This window comes from Trachypithecus francoisi, unplaced genomic scaffold (assembly GCF_009764315.1).
Source record: "Trachypithecus francoisi isolate TF-2019V2 unplaced genomic scaffold, Tfra_2.0 Lachesis_group17, whole genome shotgun sequence".
In the NCBI taxonomy this organism is placed as follows: Eukaryota; Metazoa; Chordata; class Mammalia; order Primates; family Cercopithecidae; genus Trachypithecus; species Trachypithecus francoisi.
The window spans coordinates 106,990,905-107,011,815 of record NW_022681462.1 but is presented as its reverse complement, the minus strand read 5'-3'; the positions used below and the strand labels follow the sequence as shown (position 1 = coordinate 107,011,815).

Sequence of the window (20,911 nt, the reverse complement as noted above, 5' to 3'; positions counted from 1 at the left end):
CTAATTTTTGGAATGCAGTATTTTTATGCCAATAGGTAGATGAGTCATACAATTTTACATAATTTTATGACTCTAACATTTCATTCTTATTAATGATTTAAGTGGAATTTGTTTTTCTATAAGCAATGATCACAGAAAAATAATCCAAAAGCATTTCTTTATCTACCTTTTTATAAAAAGAAAAGGAATCCAACCATAATATTAATGACGGTATTTTTGGGGGATGGAATTACGGGTGGAAGATTAAACTTCAGATGTAGTTAATTCATGTTAAGGTGGCATTTTTCAAGCAAAAAACAAATATTAATTTAAAATCACCAGTTTTTAAGTTTCATCAACTTAATTTTACACTTAATTTTACATCAACTTTACATTTCACACTCTACACATAACGGGAAAATAAGGTCACTTAAGACTTTTCCTAAATAATTCTGAAAAGTCTTTGAGGAATTCCATTACGGTTCACATTTATGTCTGCCATGTTCACGGCACTGAGTGGGGGTCACTCTTCTTGTCTGTTAACAAGTCCCATGGAGAAGGCAGATCAGTCACAAGGAGAGTGGAAAAGGCAAAACTAGAGTCACAGTGGAGGCCTAGCGCCCGTGGGGAGTGGGGTGATGGCCAGAGGGTCCTTTACCACATGAAGGGGGGTTTGTGCGCGTTCTCAGAGTGCTGTTAACTCTAGGGGGACAGAGTTGGAGTGGGAACACACCACTGATGAGATGCAGGTTTGGGTCACATCATAAAGACTCCATGCAAAGCTAAAGGGTATGTCACCCTGGTGGCCACAGGAGACACGGAGAAGGGTCAGGGACACAGGACGGGCATCACTGGGTCTGTGGGTTGAGAAAGAGGGGCCAGAGCGACCCGGGCCTCTGTTATAAGAACCCGGACAAGGTTGCCAAGGGCCTCGGGGTGAGTGGGATGGAAGCGGTGGGGGGACCAGGATGCAAACTGGCAGATGCAGGCGTGGAGTCAGGACGGCTCTAGGACCACTGACTGGATCTAGGTAAGGCTGCCTATAAGCACCTAGAGGTTCCCACTGAAAGATGCTTCTGGAGCATTCCTGGCCACAGCCCAGGGAGAGAGACACCGCAGCTAAGGAATTGGAATCTCATCAAGCAACCACATTTGCCAAATTATAACTGTAAATTACACCTGGTCATTTCTGGACAGATGCGGAAGACCCGAGAGCAAAGCTCTGCCCAGTGGATGGGCAGCAGGGCCTGCAGGTGCCTGAGTGGAGGGGAAGGGCTGGTGAACAGCCTGGCCATGCACCAGGAGAGTGTCCCCACCTGGGAATCACAGGTGCTCTGTCTTCTGAATAATTCTGAACAGCCTAAGCCAATTGGCCTGGGACTGCACTAGGGGCCTGTGGGCTTTCTTTGTGGATACCACGTGGGTAGATGTGGGCATGTAGCATCTTACCGTTCACACTGAGCACCATGCTCACCGAGGCTGACCCAATGGTGTTCCGGGCTACACACTCATAACGACCTGCGTCTGCAGGGCCAACGTCATTGATGGTCAAGAATCCTTCGGGGCTGATGTGAAATTTTCCGCTTTCTGTCACCTGAACCCCATCCTGGAGCAAAACAGAATGAAAACAGTAATAGAAGTAAGACTAAGAAGCAGAAGCTGTCTGACCTAGGGTTGGGGGAGGGGAGACATGTGTCAGGATTTGCAAATGGAGAAGCTCCCAGGCTGTGCTCGGATCCATCCAGGCCTGGGAAGGGAAGGAGACATGGTCAGTTCTTCCAATGCCAAGCTGGCGAGATAAACTCTTTCCACATCTCATTCTTCAGAAGAACAGAGCTTGATAGCTTGAGGCAAGGATGATTTTCCAGAACGAGGAGAAGTGGCACCAATGATGAGTCCCTTAGACACCCGCCATGGTGGGGGGCCCTACAAAGAGACCTAGGAGTGTCTCAGAAAGAGAGGGCATTGGTCCAAGGGCAAAGAAGGATCAGAGGCAGACACAGAGGGACAGGTGACCTCCCAGCTGAGGCCGGAGCAAGAGCAGACGCCTGGAGTGTGTGCGGCGAGGAAGGAAAGGACGCAGAGATTCACAGGGCAGTGCAGGGATGCGGTGGAGGATGGGACCACCTCCGCTGAGCACTCTCCTTCTGTGCGGACCAGTGCGGCCGGCCCTGTGCTCCCGGGAGGGATTTCACAGAAACACGGGTCGTGGTGTGTGAGTGCTGCCCACATTTTCCTATTGAGCTTAATAAAAACAGCAAAGAAATGAAATAACAATGTAAACCCTTCCTTATTGATGATGAGACCACAGTTCTGGAAGACGGTTATTCTTTGCTTTTGTTACGGAAAAGATTAAAAAAGTGGAATGCTCCAAGTTTGTTTTGTTCTTACTAGTAAGGATGCCCCGAGAAACCTCAAGGCCTACGATCTGAATGTTTTTCTTTCTGCTACAGAAAGTCTGCAGAGGAGGTGGGCAGGCAGCAGCTGTCCAGCCCATCACACCCCACAGCAGAGGGGAGGCTGGGGCGTGGGCACTGCCCTGCCTACCTTGTTCCAGGTGGTGGGTGGTGTGGGCGCCAGCCCATCTACCTTGTATCTGGGTGGTGGCTGGCTCGGGCACCGGCCCGCCTACCTTGTTCCAGGTGATGGCTGGCTCGGGCTCGCCCTGGGAGCTACACGGGAGCTGCACATTGGCGCCCACCTCCACCGTTGTGTCGCTGGGAATGCTGGCAAACACTGGGGTGACTGGAAGGCAGACGTAGATAATCCAGGAAAACGAGTCAATTACATCAGAAAACTTCAGAAGAACAAAATCCCCTGCCCTCCATCAGGCCCACCCAGGGATGCTGGCAGCTCGCAGTCAGTTTCAGAAGGGGCTCTTTCCCTGCCTTCCAGCGGCCTCTGCACAGGGCAGGGGAGCCTGAAAGGTCCCAGGGAAGATCCGCCCGCCTCCCTGTCTCCCAGGGCAAGGAGAGCAAAGTGTGACCAGTGTCTTCCCTGCTCAGAAACAATCAGCCGCAGTGTCCAGGACGGGCGGGCTGCCATGTCCTCCAGCCCCCGCCCCTCACCGATGGCGGGGCAGTCTCAGGCACATGCTGTGCTGCAGGGCCCACGGAGGACAACGAGCTCTCGGGAGAGCCCAACTCTCAGAGAAGGAAACAGAGGGGAGCTTCCTCCTCTGAAAGAGCAGGAGCGTGGCTGACTGCGGGGATCAGGGGGCCGCTCAGAAATCCCACCCCCGCATTCTCTACACAGGCACCCAGAGTCCCGCTAGGTCAGGGACGCAAAGGGCAAACCCAAGAAACACAGAGCCAATCCGACGGGTCAGTCGTCAACAGCCTGCCGATGACGGGCCGAGGGAAGCCCCTCCCAGAGGTCCGCAGCGTCTCAGAACATCCCCAAAAGGGACACAAGGAAATCCAGCCCTATCCTCCCCGCACGTCATCTCTGCCCCACTCCCCACGGTCTCCATGACAAGCTCAGGGACTGTGGCCACCTGGACCGCTCCGCTCTGGGAGCCACTCACGCTAACACCGGAGTTAGCCCAGGACGCCTGCAACATGGGGGCTGGGTCAGGGGCCTTCGCTCTTGCAGAGGCCACCATCAGTGCTATGCTGACTCTGTCAGGAGGGATATGAGGTTGCGGGGATCCTTCTCATTGCAGAGAACAGGCAAAGGCAGCATCCAAAAAGGACAAGAGGAAGGCCGGGGTCCAGGGATGAGCGGGAGACGGGAGAGCAGCCGGAGTTGGCCCTTGTAACGCATCATCTGGCGTCTGTGCCTTGGGAGCGGACTTGATTAGACTGTGTTCCTTAAACAACCACCCCGGAAAGGGCAGTTCCAAACAGCCCTTTTCTAAAATAATCTTAATTAACCAAGGGAAAAAACCAAATAGACTTGACTTTAACAAGTCAATCTTATCCAAGTTCAAAACAACCATCACTGAAAAATAAGCAAATGTTTTCACCAGCTAAAGGGACAGAGACTGAATGAGCTACTAGGCAGACACCTTGGGGGCACAAGCACCATGACGGTGCATAAAACGCAGAGAGAAGAGCCAACGCTTTATAACGAAGAATAATACTAAGGTCAGCTGCAGAATCTGTGTTTCCTGATAACCGATCTGAGAAGATCAATTCAGTCCACAACCTTCTGGCACCTACCTCTGGGCTGCACAGTCAGGTGGGCCACGACCTTCTGGGAGCCGATGATGTTGACAGCCTGGCATTCGTACTGGCCCTGGTCATGGAGGGCAACCCCGGAGATTCTAAGTGTTCCCGATGATAGGACCAGGTGCCGCCGGTCCACGGAGAGCTGGCTCCCTGCAAGGGCATGGGTCCATTACACTGGACACTCGGACGTATGGAGAACTCCTGTTCTCAAACTGACAGCATCACAGAAGCTTGTCTCCACCCGGGTCGGGGCGCCGAATAATTTGGCTTGGCCCTGCATAAGCAAATCTTTGACTCCCCAGCAGACACCATGGTGATACCTGAATGTCCCCATACCCGTAACTCAGAGAGAGGGGTTGACAGGGGCAGAGAACAGAGGGAAAAGCACTATACAGGGAGCCAGGAAGATGTGGGGACTCAGGGGGCTCTAGGGGGGGCGGATGGCCGGCTGGGAGAACCAGGACAGGGAGCCAGGAGGATGTGGGTACTCGGGGGGTCTGAGGGGGTGGATGACCAGCTGGGAGAACCAGGGAGAGGACTGAGTGCTGGAGATGATGAAGAGTCAAGTGAGGCCCCAGCATGCTCCTTTTGGGGATAAGTCTCTTCTGTTCTGCCCATAACTGCCTGAGAAAAGGGAAGTCCAGGGTGTGTGATGCAGGCACAGGCCTCCTCCCCAAAGACTCCTGGGTGGGGCCCCTCAGAGGGATGAAGGGGTGGGCTGGCCATTTGGTGCAAGCTGGAGTGGACAGGAGGTCTCAGGGCCACTGCCTGCATCCGAGGACAGGAACCAGGAGGTCTGCGTAGCTCCTTCTCCAGCAGTTTCAGCTCCTGCCCTCATCCCAACCCCCATCCAGGCTGTGCCTTTACGCAGTAACGTGCCCAGTGACTTTCCCACTGAAGGAAGAGAGCTAGGACTAGAGGCAAAGAATGTGATGAAAGGTCACAGCGCTGAACGGGGAGGTGACAGTGAGGGCTCTGGGAAGCAAAGTCAGGGCAAAAGCTGTTTGTCTGTTTCAATATAGTCCATGACTGTTTCCAGAAAATTCTATCCTCCATGCAAATAGATTCCTTCAAGATGCTACTTAAAAGCACGACCTAGAGACTACCTGAAACAAGGCAGGTGTGAGGGAGTCAAAGGCAGGAACCCCAAGTCTCTTCTGTAATGACAGAGCTTCTTAGAGTTTCCTGCCATGATGTCCATGAGGGACAGCCATGCGTGGACAGGAAGCTGCGGGGGGTGTGCAGACGCCCCTGCGCTTCCCAGTGCCTTGGCCCTGTGGAATCCAGCCCCAGCTCAGCCCTGTCCAGAACACACTGGGGGTTGCCTGGGCACGGTGGAAAAGCGTGTGCTTCCTGTGTCTGTGGCTGCGGAGGGAGCAGGCAACGGCCTGGGGCCTGGCTCTTACCTCCCTTGGTCCAGGCAATGACGGGCGGCGGATTGCCCTTGGCTTCACACTGGAAATCCACAGTCTGGCCCTCGATGACGACTCTGTCCTGAGGCGTCACAGTGAACTGAGGAAGAGCTTCCGGAGAGAAAGCATTCGAAACAGGACATGTAAAAAGCAGCATGGGGTAAAAACGCCACCAGGAAAATGACCACAGTCTTGGCAGACACCTGACGATTAGGAGCGATGTCTACAACGAAGAGTCAGAAAGAGGCAGAGGGCACAGGAGAAGATGGGAGCGAAACAGAAAGAAGATGAAGGACGGGTGAGTTCTCAGCATCACCCTGGAAAGCACACACAGACTGTTCAACCACACTGTCAGCTGCAATGCACACAGGGCACAGATGAGGCCACACTGAAGCTTGTGGACACCAGGCCGACGTACGACGATTCCTCTCAATCCTCACCCTAAACTAGTATTTGCAAATGCTTAAAAAAATGCCATCTGATACAGCTGTGTGCGATGATAGTGGTTATTATCAATGGATGAAAAACATAATTTACAGAACAGTATTGTCTGGTATGATTCCATTTTTATACAAGTAACAGCCACAAAAAAAGTAAATCCATGTAACACAGCTGCATTGCTGTACGTGCAAATAAAACCAGCAAGATTCTCGACAGATTGCCAGTGAGACAGCAAAGGGTTGAAGAGAGGCTGGCAGAAGGAAGTGATTTCTCTATGTCTAATATCATCTCTAATAATTTATCTTTTGCACTTCTGTATTGTTTGAATGTTTTCCAACACAGTCCCACTTCACAAGAACAACTCATTTTTTTTTTTTTTTTTTGAGACGGAGTCTCTCGCTCTGTCACCCAGGCTGGAGTGCAGTGGCCAGATCTCAGCTCACTGCAAGCTCCGCCTCCCGGGTTCACGCCATTCTCCTGCCTCAGCCTCCCGAGTAGCTGGGACTACAGGCGCCGCCACCTCGCCGGGCTAGTTTTTTTTTTTGTATTTTTAGTAGAGACGGGGTTTCACCGTGTTAGCCAGGATGGTCTCGATCTCCTGACCTTGTGATCCGCCCGTCTCGGCCTCCCAAAGTGCTGGGATTACAGGCTTGAGCCACTGCGCCCGGCCTAAGAACAACTCATTTTACAGTCCATTAAGCAGTGTAGAAATACATGGCAGAAGGTGTAAAACGATGAATACTCCCAGGAGACTACATCCAAAACTGATCTTAAGGAAGGATTCAAAGCTGTCTGCAAGGCGTATCAACCACCTTACTGCACATGTGCACGCATGCACGCACACACACACACTCACTTATCCGACAGACACTGCTGCTGGCCAGATGCTGGAGGTACGAGACACCACAGCCAGCACACAGAGCCCGTCCTACTGAGCCTTCTGATCCAAAAATCTACAAATTGCGATCGTCTGTAGGTAGTCCAAAGGGGGTGTAATGGATAAAAATAAACCGAGTGAAGTGGACAGGGCAGAGACTCTATGGAGTGTTGGTGGGTACGGCAGTGTGAACTGGTGGAGCGGGGAGGAACGGGCTGAGCCCTGGCTCTGGCACAGAGGATGGATACCCACCCTGGACGATGATGAACGCAGTGGCATGGACGCTGTCAATGCTGTTGGTCGCAGAGCATGCATACTCTCCGCTGTCCTCCTGGACGACGTTCTGTATGTAAAGCCCGCCAGAAGGTGTGATGTTCACTCGCGGGTCGACAGGCAAGGGTGTGCGGTCACCTCTCGTCCAGGAGATTCGCGGCGGGGGGTGGCCTGTGGCGCTGCACTCCAGCGTGACGCTCTCCCCAACCAGCACCTCTGTATTCTGTGGCTGGATTACAAAAGTGGGTCGAGCTGTCACAATTAAACAGAAATTCTCAATTAATTTCTCCCGGTTTGACATGGTTTTTGCTTGATTTTTCCTATGTCAGGCTATTAATTCTATTTACCACCAAAATAGGGCAAAACAAACACAATGTCACTGCATATTTTCTTTTTAAAGAAATGTGCAGACAATAAAAATGGTTCACAGCCTCGGGTCAAAGCAATTCAGGCCACCTGAGCAAAGTGAGCAACCAGGGCTGGTTAGGAAGCGCTAACGAGGAAGTGCTTTTTCTTAAAACGTGCTGAACTCCATGGAGGATCCTTATTTCTAAATAAAACACATTATGTCAGTCTTGTTAGACCTTGCTAGTAGTTCCTACTGGCACAAATTATTGTTAGTGAAGTATATTTAGAGTATACAAAAATATCAAATTTACTCATAAAAAGTGCAAATTAAAAGTAAGCAAGAAATAATATTTTTCAAATTTAAATCCAGAAAAAAGCCCTACAATCACGAACGTGTTTCATGCGTGTTTGCAAACAGAACTCTCCCACGCTGGTAGTGGGAGCATGCCCTGGCCCAGCCCACCTGCAGAGACGTGGCCATGCACACCAGCACTGAACATGTGCACACTCTACTGCCCAGAAATTACCCGGCTAAACAAAAGCCAGCAAAAGACAAGAAATAACTAAGAGTAGAGCATAATTGAAGGAGATAGAGACACGAAAAACCCTTCAAAAAAAAATAAATGAATCCAGGAGCTGGATTAATTTGAAAACATTAACAAAATACATATTTTGTTAATCTGTTTGACAAGCAGATTAGATAGACTGCTAGCCAGACTAATAAACAAGAAAAGAGAGAAGAATCAAACAGGATAAAAAATGATAAAGGGGATATCACCCCTGACCGCAAAGAAATACAAACTACTATCAGAGATTACTATAAATGGCTCTACACAAATAAACTAGAAAATCTAGAAGAAATGGGCAAATTCCCGGACATATACACCCTCCCAAGAGGGTATTCAAATAGGAAGAGAGGAGCTCAAATTGTCTCTGTTTGCAGACGACATGACTGTATATTTAGAAAACCCCAACATCTCAGCCCCAAAACTCCTTAAGCTTACAAACAACTTCAACAAAGTCTCAGGGCACAAAATCAATGTGCAAAAATCCCAACCATTCCTCTACACCAACAATAGACAAGCAGAGAGCTAAATCATGAGTGAACTCCCATTCACAATTGCTACAAAGACAATAAAATACCTAGGAATACAACGTACAAGGGACATGAAGGACCTCTTTAAGGAGAACTAGAAACCACTGCTCAAGGAAATAAGAGAGGATACAAACAAATAGAAAAACATTCCATGCTCTTGGATAGGAAGAATCAATATTGTGAAAATGGCCATACTGCCCAAAGTAATTTATAGATTCAATGCTATTCCTATCAAGCTACCATTGACTTTCTTCACAGAACTAGAAAAAACTGCTTTAAATTTCATATGGACCAAAAAGGAGCCCATATAGCCAAAACAATCCTAAACAAAAAGAACAAAGCTGGAGGCATCAGACTACCTGACTTCAAACTATACTACAAGGCTGCAGTGACCAAAACAACATGACAGTGGTACCAAAACAGATACACAGACCAATAGAACAGAACAGAGGCCTCAGCAATAACACCACACATCTACAGCCATCTGATCTTTGACAAACCTGACAGAAACAAGCAATGGGGAAAGGATTCCCTATTTAATACATGGTGCTGGGAAAACTGGCTAGCCATATGCAGAAAACAGAAACTGGACCCCTTCCTTACACCTTATACAAAAATTAACTCAAAGATGGGTTAAAGTCTTAAACATAAAACCTAAAACCATAAAAACCCTAGAAGAAAACCTAGGCAATAACATTCAGGACATAGGCATGGGCAAAGACTTTGTGACTAAAACACCAAAAGCAATTGCAACAGAAACCAAAAGTGACAAATGGAATCTAATTACACTAAAGAGCTTCTGCCCAAGAAAAGAAACTATCATCAGAGTGAACAGGCAACCTATAGAATGGAAGAAAATGTTTGCAATCTATCCATCTGACAAAGGTCTAATATCCAGAATCTACAAGGAACTTAAACAAATTTACAAGAAAAAAACAAATAACCCCATCTAAAAGTGGGTTAAGGATATGAACAGACACTTCTCAAAAGAAACTTATGTGGCCAAGAAACATATAAAAAAAAGCTCATCATCACTCGTCATCAGAGAAATGCAAATCAAAACCACAATGAGATACCATCTCATGCCAGTTAGAACGGCGATCATTAAAAAGTCTGGAAACACATGCTAGCAAGGATGCAGAGAAATAGGAATGTTTTTACACTGTTGCTGGGATTGTAAATTAGTTCAACCATTGTGGAAGACAGTGTGGCGATTCCTCAAGGATCTAGAACCAGAAAAATAATTTGACCCAGTGATCCCATTATTGGGTATACACCCAAAGGATTATAAATCATTCTACTCTAAAGACACATGCACACGTATGTTTACTATAGCACTATTTACAATAGTAAAGACTTGGAACCAACCCAAATGCCCATCAGTGATAGACTGGATAAAGAAAATGTAGCACATACAGACCACAGAATACTATACAGCCATCAAAAAGAATGAATTCATGTCCTTTGCAGGGACATGGATAAAGCTGGAAACCATCATCCTCAGCAAACTAACACAGGGACAGAAAACCAAACACTGCATGTTCTCATTCAAAAGTGAGAGCTGAACAGTGAGAACACATGGTCACAGGGAGGGGAACATCACACACCGGGGCCTGTAGGGGGTTTGGGGGAAAGGGGACAGACAGCATTAGGACAAATATCTAATGCATGCGGGCCTTAAAAACCTAGACGACAGGTTGATGGGTGCAGCAAACCACCATGGCACATGTATACCCATGTAACATACCTGCACATTCAGCACATATATCCCAGAACTTCAAGTAAAATTTAAAAAATACATATATTCTGCTAGAAACTTAATCCATAGCTATTTTTACAAGCATATAAAATGTCCTATGTCCAAATAAATTTTTGTTTGGGCCAGACGTGGTGGCTCACGCCTGTAATCCCAGCACTTTGAGAGGCTGAGGTGGGCAGATCACCTGAGGTCAGGAGTTCGAGACCAGCCTGGCCAACATGGCAAAACCCTGCCTCTACTAAAAATACAAAAACTAGCCAGTATGGTGGCGCACACCTGTAGTCCCAGCTACGCGGCAGGCTCAGGCAGGAGAATCACTTGAACCAGGGAGTCAGAGGTTGCAGTGAGCTGAGATCTCACCACTGCACTCCAGGCTGGGCAAGAGCGAGACTCTGTCTAAATAAATAAATAAATAATAAATTTGTGTTTGTTTTCCTTTTGCTCTGTTGTTTGTTCAGGTCAACCATCCTTATCCATGCTAAAACTCAGCAAAGTCCAAAAATCATTATTTTTTCTTAACTTATTTGTTTGGAAAACTTGATCTATCTAGCATGAGGCTACTTATAGCCTTTATTCTACTTTCTGTGAATATCCATACAGTTTGCTATAGGATATTAATACACTGATTACAGGGTACTATCCCAGACTCTGCTGACCAGTCGTCTGAATTGGTATGTGGATTTTACACTATGCTACCCTTCCAAAAATTTCCCCAAGTTTCTGAATATCAAAAGATATCTGACCCAAAGGCTTTTGAATAAAGCACACAGAACTGTGATAGCTAAAGATTTGGAAAAAAATCTAAATTCACTCCAAAAGGGAACTTGTTGAATAAATTCAGGGTACATTTAGATCATGGAATTCTATGCAGCTATAGAAAGAAAGAAAGAAAACTGATGTTATCAAAAGTGAAAGACTAGAAAGATTTCTAAGCTATCATCTAAGAAAAATCACTTGCCTCAAATATGCTTACTTTTTTTTTGTATACACACAGGGAAGAAACTACTAAGCATTTCGGGAAGAGGGGAAGGGAAGAGGAATTGAATGCATGACGAAAAGAGCCAGGAGGACGACTTCCTGCCTTTTTATATATGTTAATATGTAAGCTGTGTTAGTCAAATATTTAAGTATAAATTACAAAAAATACAGACATGACATTTAATATCAGCATTTCTATCAGAATAACAAATTGGAAACCATGAAGCTACTCACAGAAGGAGGAACACCAAAGTCAAAGTCGGCCTTGAGGGCATTCGCAGACCCTTATAACTTAAATTGAGCCTTAAAGAGCCTCATGCGATACAGAAGACAAGACACAGATCCACAGAGGCCCACGAAGAGAAGTTCGACAGAAAACTGAACAGCTGCATCCCCACAGTGCTGTGCCCTCAGCATGAGAAAGAACTAACTTCAAAACCTGCCTGCCCTACCCAGGGAACGACGCTCAGTACAAGAGATAAACAAATCTCATTTAAGTGTTGTTCACCAAAATCTGGTCCTCACATGAGCTTGCTGCCCAGCTCCCCCAACATCAGGCAGAAGGAAGGTGATCCCGGACAGAAGAGCTGAGATAAACAAAGGAAGGACAAAGGCAGTGGGAACCACGTGGATGCATCCAGACAAACACTGGAAGAACAAAATAATAACGTTTATAGGTTAAAAAAAAAACAAGGCCGGGCGCGGTGGCTCGCGCCTATAATCCCAGCACTTTGGGAGGCCGAGACGGGCGGATCACGAGGTCAGAAGATCGAGACCATCCTGGCTAACACAGTGAAACCCCATCTCTACTAAAAAATACAAAAAAAACTAGCCAGTCGAGGGGGTGGGCGCCTGTAGTTCCAGTTACTCAGGAGGCTGAGGCAGGAGAATGGAGGGAACCCGGGAGGCAGAGTTTGCAGTGAGCTGAGGTCCGCCCACTGCACTCCAGCCTGGGCCACAGAGCGAGACTCCGTCTCAAAAAGAAAAAAAAAAAAAACAGAACTAAGCACGTCAACTCAGCGGGATGAACACATGTTAGAGGAGAAGGTTATACTAACTTTAGGCTCTGGCAATTTAAGAATGCGTGTAAAATTTTCTAGGCTAACCACTAAAAGAACAGAAATGGGCGTACAGTGTCCAAACTGGTAGTGGCAAAAGCAAACACGAAAAATAATAATTATTCCAACTAAAGCAAAAAACAGAAAAGTTTGGACAAACAGTTCAAAATAAGAGGTAGAATTTATAAATCTCATATTGTTAACTACAATAAACATATTTAAATGGATTAACTTTAAGGAAAACTTAGGATTTTAAAAAAATTTCTAGCTCTGTGTTATTTACATTAAACATCTCAAACATGTATATGTGGAAAGGCTCGGAGAAAAATGGTGGGAAAAGATACACCTGACGATACAGATAAAGTAGAGGCTGCTTTTATGTATCTTACAACAAATTTACCTTGAAGCAAAAAGCACTGATAGAAGTGTTATTGATCAAAAATGTAATGCATCAGAAAGATAAAAACTGCAAACTTTTCATATGCCCCTAATCACAGAGCTTCAGGATAATGGGTGCGATATGCCCCTTTATGGCCCACGGAGACCTACACGTCACTCTATTCCTATTACTATACATTATTACCATAGTCTGCAACAGCAGTTGGCCATTTTTTTTCTGTAAAGGGCCAGACTGCTCCTGTTTTAAGTTCTGAAGGCCACACAGGTTTCGTTGCTACTCCTCAACTCTGCCATGGTAGCATACAAGCAGCCATAGACATTGTGCAAAAGAATGAGTGTGGTCATGCTCCAAGAAAAGTTAATCATAGACAGTGACGCTTGAATTTCTTCTAGCTGTCATGTCGTCATAAGATACTGTTCTTTTAAAAGTTTTGATCATTTAAAATTGTAGAAAAGTATTCTTCGTTCATACACCTTAGGGAAAACAGGCAGTAGGCAGGTGTGGACCGCAGGCTGTCGTGTGTCAGCCCGGCCCAGGCTTCCGGGCTTCTCCGGGCTGGTTCCCCCGTGCTGCAGTAACTCCCTGTGCACCGGATGGCGGGAGGCCCTTCATCTGTATCTGAGGGAGCTACACCCACATGTTCAGACTAGTATACTAAATAGGGCTGAATTCCTGAGAAAGACCCAAGAATTCAGATCAAAAGGAGCGAAATTTGGAACTCTCAAGCCATAAAGAGCTGGCTAAATATTCCTGTCCAGGAATCGATCAACGTACTCGCACAGTAACTGTCCTAAGTAGTTCATTACTCATAATCCATGGTTATTCTCCTTTGTCTGTAACACATACTTAACAGTACTACATAACTTTTTGTTCCTATTTTGTGGATTTTTTAATGCCTTAAAAACAGAGCCCAGGCTCCTTCTGGGAGCAGCGGTGTGTCTTCACTTCTCTGCACAGGCCCACAGCACTGACTTCGGAAAGATGCTGAATGCCTTGTGCTGAACATGTGGAACATTTTTTGATTAAGGCCTTTGATTCTGCAGTACTGTATCATTGGGCTTTCCTTTGAACAGAAATGTGAGAGCCAGGAATTCTCAGCCATCGGTACCTGTTGATTGTGTCTATGCTGGGATGTACCAGGTGATGCAGAGATTAGGCCAATTAAGGAGCAGGCATTTAAACAAGAAACACCAAAACCACTTACATTGCCAAACAAAAGGTTTTATAACCATAATGGCCTGAAATACAAAACACCAGGGAAACAGCGACCCTGGTGTGATTTGTGGCTGAAGCTAAAGGAAGCCAGAAGGTTTCAGAGAGGAAGTTACACCTGCAGCCTCCCTGGGTAAGGGCTCCGAATCTACTGGCTTCCACACAGGAGGACAGGCAGACCCGTCCAGAGGCGTGAAGGGATCCGCATCGTTTCCCAGAGCCGTGGGGTACACCCAACGCCTCACTCCGCTGTTCTGCAAGGGCCCAGCTCCTCTTCTGAGCAATGGCCATAGATAACACAGGTGGATCAGAGCAGAGTTTGCAACCTGGTGGGACCCAGATGGATGAGAGGCCACAGCTGGACTTGATGTGGCTGAGACCAGTTTTTAAATGTTTTAAATTTAGGTGCCATTATCTTAAACATGAAAATATTGGATAAAAATCTAGCATTGTGGTTCCTTTTACATAATCCAAGCCCTTCGCAAAATAGAGACCTTGTTACCACATGGCAACAGCTAGCTGTGCCTGAGTAGCTGTCCCTTCAGAGGGCGCCTGCGTGGTGGGGTCAGTGGGTCAGGGGGTGGCACAGTCTCTCCAGGTTCCCAAGGCCCTCTCTCCATGGGCTGGCCTCACAGCATGGACTGCCCCAGCTGTGTGGACTATGAGTGTGTCCCCAGATGAGGGGCTAACCGGGGACCACAGCACCGCTCACGGATCATCTACGACCCTGCGCTTCGAAAGCTCTGTGAGCCAACCCTGTATTGTAGCTTCAACTTCAGACTTCAGTGTTCATTCTTATTTTACTGATTTGGGGTGCAAGGAAAGAAGAAGGCAGATACTGAGGCACGACAATTCTGGGCGGAACCCAGGTGTGAAATGCCCGCCACATACCTGGAGACCCGAAGTACCTGAGGGTCACCTCTTGCGTCTTCACCTCTCCGGCCACGTTCTTTGCCATGCACTGGTAGATACCCTGGTCCGTCTCCTGTGTGTTCTGGATCATCAGGGTCCCATCGTCCAGCAAGTTGAGGCGGGAATCTGTCTTCATGCTCAGCTCGTTACTACAAAGACAGAAATTTGGTCTGGTCAAGCTGTTGAAAGCACAAAGACGTACCTCACCCATCCCCAGCACAGGGGTTTCCAGTCTTGCAGCAGGTGTATCAGAGCTCGTGCGAGCGACAGCTCACCTTCCAGGGGCTCCTCGTTCCTGACAGCCCCTGACCTAACAGGCAATTCTGAAAAGGGGACCGTGTATTTGCACACCTCATTCACTCAGATACTTATCCTTAGTATTCACGTGTTCAATCTATCTACATGTTTTAAAGTGTTCCTAATTCCAAAGGAGAAAAAGCAATGAACAAAATGGAAAAAATTCCAAGGAAACATTTTCTTTTGTTTCTGGTGAATTAACTAAAAAGGGTAGAAACATTTTTACATTACTAAAAGCCGAAGATATACCTACGTGTATTTTATTTTTTTATTTTAGAGACAGAGTCTCACTCTGTGGCCCAGGCTGGAGTGCAGTGGTATAACCATGGCTCACTGCAGCCTCAGTCTCCTGGGCTCAAGTGCTCCTCCTGCCTCCAGCTCTGAAAGTGCTGGGACTGCAGGAGTGTGCCAGGCCTCTCTATCTGTATTTTAACAAACAGTGCCTGCAAGCTGCTAGCTGGCCTCCCTCTGGGATCTGGGAGGAACCTGTGGAGCTGTACCATGAACAGGCCAGGACACGGGTGACCTCACCTTCACATGGCTCGGTCAGTCCTCGGGCAGCAATGACCTCCCCTGGGGCCATGCTGCACCCCACACACTTCGGGCAGCCAAGGAAAGCTGCAACACCTTTACCCTAATGCTCAGTCCTGCCGCTTCTCACCCTCACCCCACCTGTAACTTCGCTTTAGTTCCCTTTATACAGAAGCAGGTGAAGAGGAGAGAGGTGACATTGGATGCCACTGAGATCACAGTCTATGGCAAGTGTGAGGACTGAGTAAGAACAGCCAAGAACGGAGCCCTCTGAGAATGCAGATGGGCCTACGAGAACTCCTGCTTCCAGATCATCAAGACAGACAAGGCCTCTGTGAAACAGAAACTCACTACCTTAGTGCATGAGATTCATCATCTTCCATACGAGTTTCCTAAGGAATGTGTGGAGCCTGGACCATGCTGGGTCGTTCATGCAGGAGGAGCAGCCCCCACACTGTGCAAAAGCACTTTCCCACGACCGCCCTCAGGAACCTGCCAGCGCGCTGCCAAACCATTAGGGATGCTCTCGAGAGACCAACACCCACCTTCTCCCAAATCTTCCTCATGCTCTCCTCTGCCTGGCACCAATCCCCCAACCTGCAATCTGTCCTTACTCACAGGGCTTGCTAGACGGAAGCAATGTCAGCTTAGGCCCGATAAATAAGACTCTCTCTGATGTGGCCCAATCCCCTGCCCAGAAACCTAGCGAGCCAGCAGGTGAGGCTGGCCTGCAGGTGATTCTGGATGTTAGGTAAGGCCAGCTGGCAGGCAGGTGAGGCCAGCAGGTGAGACTCCAGCTGGTGGAGGGCAGAACCCAGCACAGGTCACCAGGCCTCAGGACTTCGGCTCTAGCTCTGCCATATTTAGCTGTGAGATTTCAACTTTGGGCATCAATTTTTTCATATATTAAATGTAGGTGTGATGGACTGGGGCCAAATTTATGCTTCCCTGACTTTTACATGCACACAACATAATATACTGCAGAATTCCTCCAGTGTTCTCTGGATTTTAAATCTCATCTACTTGGGAGTCATCCAAGACAAGAACTGTGAACCGAGTGACGGCACCTTATAGGCTCCTTGTCCGGCACTGCAGCCAAGGTCAACACGACCTTTCAGTCATGAGGATAACAAAATCTAGAGCTGGAACAACCTCCCATGTCCTCTTCAGCATGGACACATCTTCCCATTCTGTTCGTGACAACTGGGGACAGCCAGTTCCTTGCTCCTGTCCATCTCTTCTATAAACACCGCCTTGCCCGAGAGCCAAGCCCAGCCCAGTTTGCCTCTGGAGTCTGGAACAATGACTCAGTGTGTGCCTCATCTATCTGCCCGAGTATCACAGGGCTCACATCTCAGACGCATCCCTCTTGCTCCCTCATGACTAAACATGGCCAGAGGGGAGCAGCGCAGGAGCGCTGGGGCTGGGCCGGCAGGAGGAGCTCCTTCAGAAGCTGTCCTCACGCAGGCAGATGGGAGAAGCCAGGACATGGTGGCTTTACTTCAGGATTGTCTTTTAAGGATTCCTTTCAAAAGGTCACTTTGAAAGTGCTCCACTACAACTCAGGACCCTCAGTGATTGGACCCCAGGTGCCTTCTGGCAATCTGACCTCATTCCCACCTAGGCCTCTCTGCACCTGCACCATGGGTCCTGCCCCACACACCCCCCTTGCACGCCTTTCACCTCCTCCCACCTCCCACCTCTCCCCATAGACTCCATTACTCCTTCACCAGCACAGCCCCAGCTCGCAAACCTGAGCGGGGCAGGGGTGCTCCCCACACCTGGGATCACAGGTGCGGCTTGCTGCCGGAACACGTGATGGTCAGCGGTAGGACTTCCTTCTGTCGCCCTGACAGCCAGGAGCCGGGACCGTCTTAGCCTCAATAGGCCCACACCATGTTTGTGGACACAAGGGTAGACTTTCTTTGTTTGGGAGACAAGTTAGATCCACACGGGAGCTGAGCAAACTTGTGTCAGCAGCTGCATGGTGCTCGTCTCCTGAAGACGCCGTCCCAGCAGAAGTCAGGGCCCCTCCCACACCCACTCAGGTTGGTCGCAATGCCCCAGGTCAAGGCTGCCAACAACAGTGACCAGAGCAAACAGGCTGCTGCCAGAGGTCAGTGGGCAGGGAGAGAACAACCAGCACGCTCTCCCTCCCTCCCACTGGGCAGGGCCGCAGTGACGCATTGCCCGGCCAGGACACCCCTGTGCTGCCCAGGAGAGAGCGGGGAAGGGGCCCGAGCCTGGCAGAAACGTCGTCACACCCCCTGCCATGTAAGACCAGAAAAGAGCAGAAATATTTCATCCCGTGTACTTTTCCCTACGTGGTGGGGGAAGAGTGGATGTGGGCCTTGGTGGGGAGTGAGGTGCGGTTTGGGTGTCCAGGTGTAACTCTGAGAGATGCGTGGGGGACATTTCTGTTTGGCCCCAACTCACTTGTTTCGCAGCCAGATGATCTCAGGCTTGGGGTTGCCTTCGGCTCGGCAAGTGAAGTACACGGTGTTCCCCGAGGTCACGTCTGCATCCTGGGGCTCGGATGTGATCCGGGGCCTTTCTGTGCCCAACAAGAAAACGGAAACCTTTTTAGTGTAAACCATGACATGAAAATAAACGACCACCCACGTTGAGTCCTCTGTATCCAAGAGATACAGATGCCCAAAGGCGTAATTCAGCCATAAACATCCCCCACAAAATTGCCAGACCGGCTTCTCTACAGCCCCGTCTATGGTGCGGATCCACAGGATGTCTGCGCCAAGGGGCGCCACGTTCTGACCACCTGAGGGACAGGCTGGCTCAGAGCCGGGCAGATGAGCCCCAAATGACAGCCTTCGGCATCCCCTCAAGGCCCTTCGGGAAAGCCAAACACCAGGGAGAGTGGATTCGCCACAGGTCACTATTTTCAGTGAATAAAAGACAAAAAATCGTACTCTGTAGATAAAGCATCGCTGAAAGAATAAGTCTCTAAAAGCACAGGCAGGTGGCAGACACCACAGCTGGAGCAACTCCCAGCCTCCCTCCTCCACAGCTGTCCCCGCCCTTCACCCTCCACCCTGGACAAGGGGAAGAATGGCCTCTCCCGCCTCCAGCATGCCCATGACTCCACACAGCTTCCACCAGCCACCCGAGGGCTGACGGCTCCCAGGGGCCACCCGAGGGCTGACGGCTCCCAGGGGCCACCCGAGGGCTGACGGCTCCCAGGGGCCACCCGAGGGCTGACGGCTCCCAGGGGCCACCCGAGGGCTGACGGCTTCCAGGGGACACCCGAGGGCTGACGGCTTCCAGGGGACACCCGAGGGCTGACGGCTTCTAGGGGCCACCCGAGGGCTGACGGCTTTCAGGGGACACCTGAGGGCTGACGGCTTTCAGGGGACACCTGAGGGCTGACGGCTCGCAGGCTCCCGTCCCTGGTGGCCGCTCCGGAGCCCCAGGCCTGCACAGGGAGCGGCCTTCTCTAAGGCTCCCTTCAGCAGCCGTGAGGGAACCACAGTGAGAGCAGGCCTAGGCTCCCATCTCTGCCTCATCACCTCGGCGTGCAAATCTGTCTCCATGTACATGCTGTGAGCATCACAAGAAGAAAAACACAACCACACGCAGGTGTGTACAAGTGAGTGCCTGCAGTGGGGCAGACACAAGCGCAGGTACGAGTGTGTGTGTGCACTGGAGCGGACTCTGCTCAGCGCTGCCATCTGCCTGGCAACCAAAACAAAGGCCCTTGGACCCAACTGGGGGCTGTCAGCAAGGGCTCCTCCTGGATGGCCTCCTTCCGTCTCCCCAGCATTGCACAGCCCAGGTCGCGAGGCTGGGGCAGCTCTGCCCAGCCCGCCCCGTGCTCACATCACTCTGGGAGCCTCCTCTTCTCTCCTCTGCAGCACTAGCCCGGCCTCCCCGCCTCCCTCACACACTCCCCAATTCCTTCTCCCTAGGGCTGCCAGAAAGCTCCTCCTAGAATACAAACATCATCCCAACGTTCTGTAAACCCTCCCATGGCTCCCCATCACCACAAAATCAAAATAAGCTTTCTCTGCTTTCTTCATTATTTAGGCTGCACAATCCTGCAGACATCCTAAATCCCACCTAATTGTACCCCTGAACAGGGTGAACTGTCTGGCACGCCAACAACACCTCCATAAAGCTATTATAAAAAACAAGAATAATCACTGACAGCCAAATTGGAGTAAGGAGTAAAAGTATGACAACATCTCCAAGGGCACGACCTCAGGAGCATTCGCTGCAACGACAGGGCCTCGGCTGATTCATGCGGACTCACACGGCTTAGCAGAGCTGCCAAGTTGGGCAGCACAGGTCCCTGGGCCCCCGAGCACCGAGGGCCTTCCCTTCAGGGACGCGTGGGGCAGCTCCTTCCATCAAGGGCCGTTTCTGGAGCTGCTGACAGGCAGTGCCCTGCAGAGCTGAGGGCGGAGTCTGCGTCCAGCGGGAAGCAGTGCAGTCAGGCGGCTGCACAGGGGTCTGGGCCTCTTTTGCTCCCCAGGCTAGAAACCTGAGCGGTGTAGTACCCCCAGCCACCAGGCAGTGCTCAGTTCTAACTGCCCCTGCCATAGCTCCATCAAGAACTGAGCTAGAAGAAACTTAAAAAAAAAAAACTATGTATTTTTGTCATATTATAAAACCATCACACAGGGAGATCCTTTCACCTTACCAAAATAAACAGCCGTGTGTGTATGTCTATAAATGGTGTGTGTGGATAGTGTGTTCGTGTGTATGTGCGTGTGTGTGGTTTGTGTCTGTGTGTGTGTCTATAAATGGTGGGTGCATGTGTGTGTGGTGAGTGTGTGGATGGTGTGTGTGTATGTGCGTGTGTGGTTTGTGTCTGTGTGTCTATAAATGGTGTGTGTGTGTAGATGGTGTGTACGTGTGCGTGTGGATGGTTTGTGTCTGTTTATGTGTGTGTGTCTATAAATGGTGTATGGTGTGTGTGTAAATGTGTGTGTGCTGTGTGGATGGTGTGTGTGTGTGTAGTTTGTGTCTGTGTGTCTATAAATGGTGTGTGTGGATGGTGTGTGCGTGTGTGTGTGGTGTGTGGATAGTGTGTGCATGTATGTGCGTGTGTGTGGTTTGTGTCTGTGTGTCTATAAATGGTGTGTGTGTAGATGGTGTGTACGTGTGTGGATTGTGTCTGTGTATGTGTGCGTGTGTAAATGGTGTGTG

The 20,911-nt window shown here is 49.2% G+C and overlaps 1 protein-coding gene across 3 annotated transcripts in view; it reads right to left on the bottom strand.

The window, feature by feature from the left end:
• Positions 1-20,911, bottom strand: part of PXDN (peroxidasin) — a 111,141-nt gene that overhangs the window by 28,522 nt on the left and 61,708 nt on the right. For all 3 annotated transcript variants that reach the window (XM_033176690.1, XM_033176691.1, XM_033176692.1), the window contains 7 exons: positions 18,182-18,299; positions 14,897-15,066; positions 7,134-7,406; positions 5,558-5,674; positions 4,143-4,301; positions 2,612-2,724; positions 1,429-1,585 (listed from right to left, as the gene is read on the bottom strand). In XM_033176690.1, the coding sequence (XP_033032581.1) occupies positions 1,429-1,585; positions 2,612-2,724; positions 4,143-4,301; positions 5,558-5,674; positions 7,134-7,406; positions 14,897-15,066; positions 18,182-18,299 (1,107 nt within the window). The remainder of the gene's footprint in view (positions 1-1,428; positions 1,586-2,611; positions 2,725-4,142; positions 4,302-5,557; positions 5,675-7,133; positions 7,407-14,896; positions 15,067-18,181; positions 18,300-20,911) is intronic.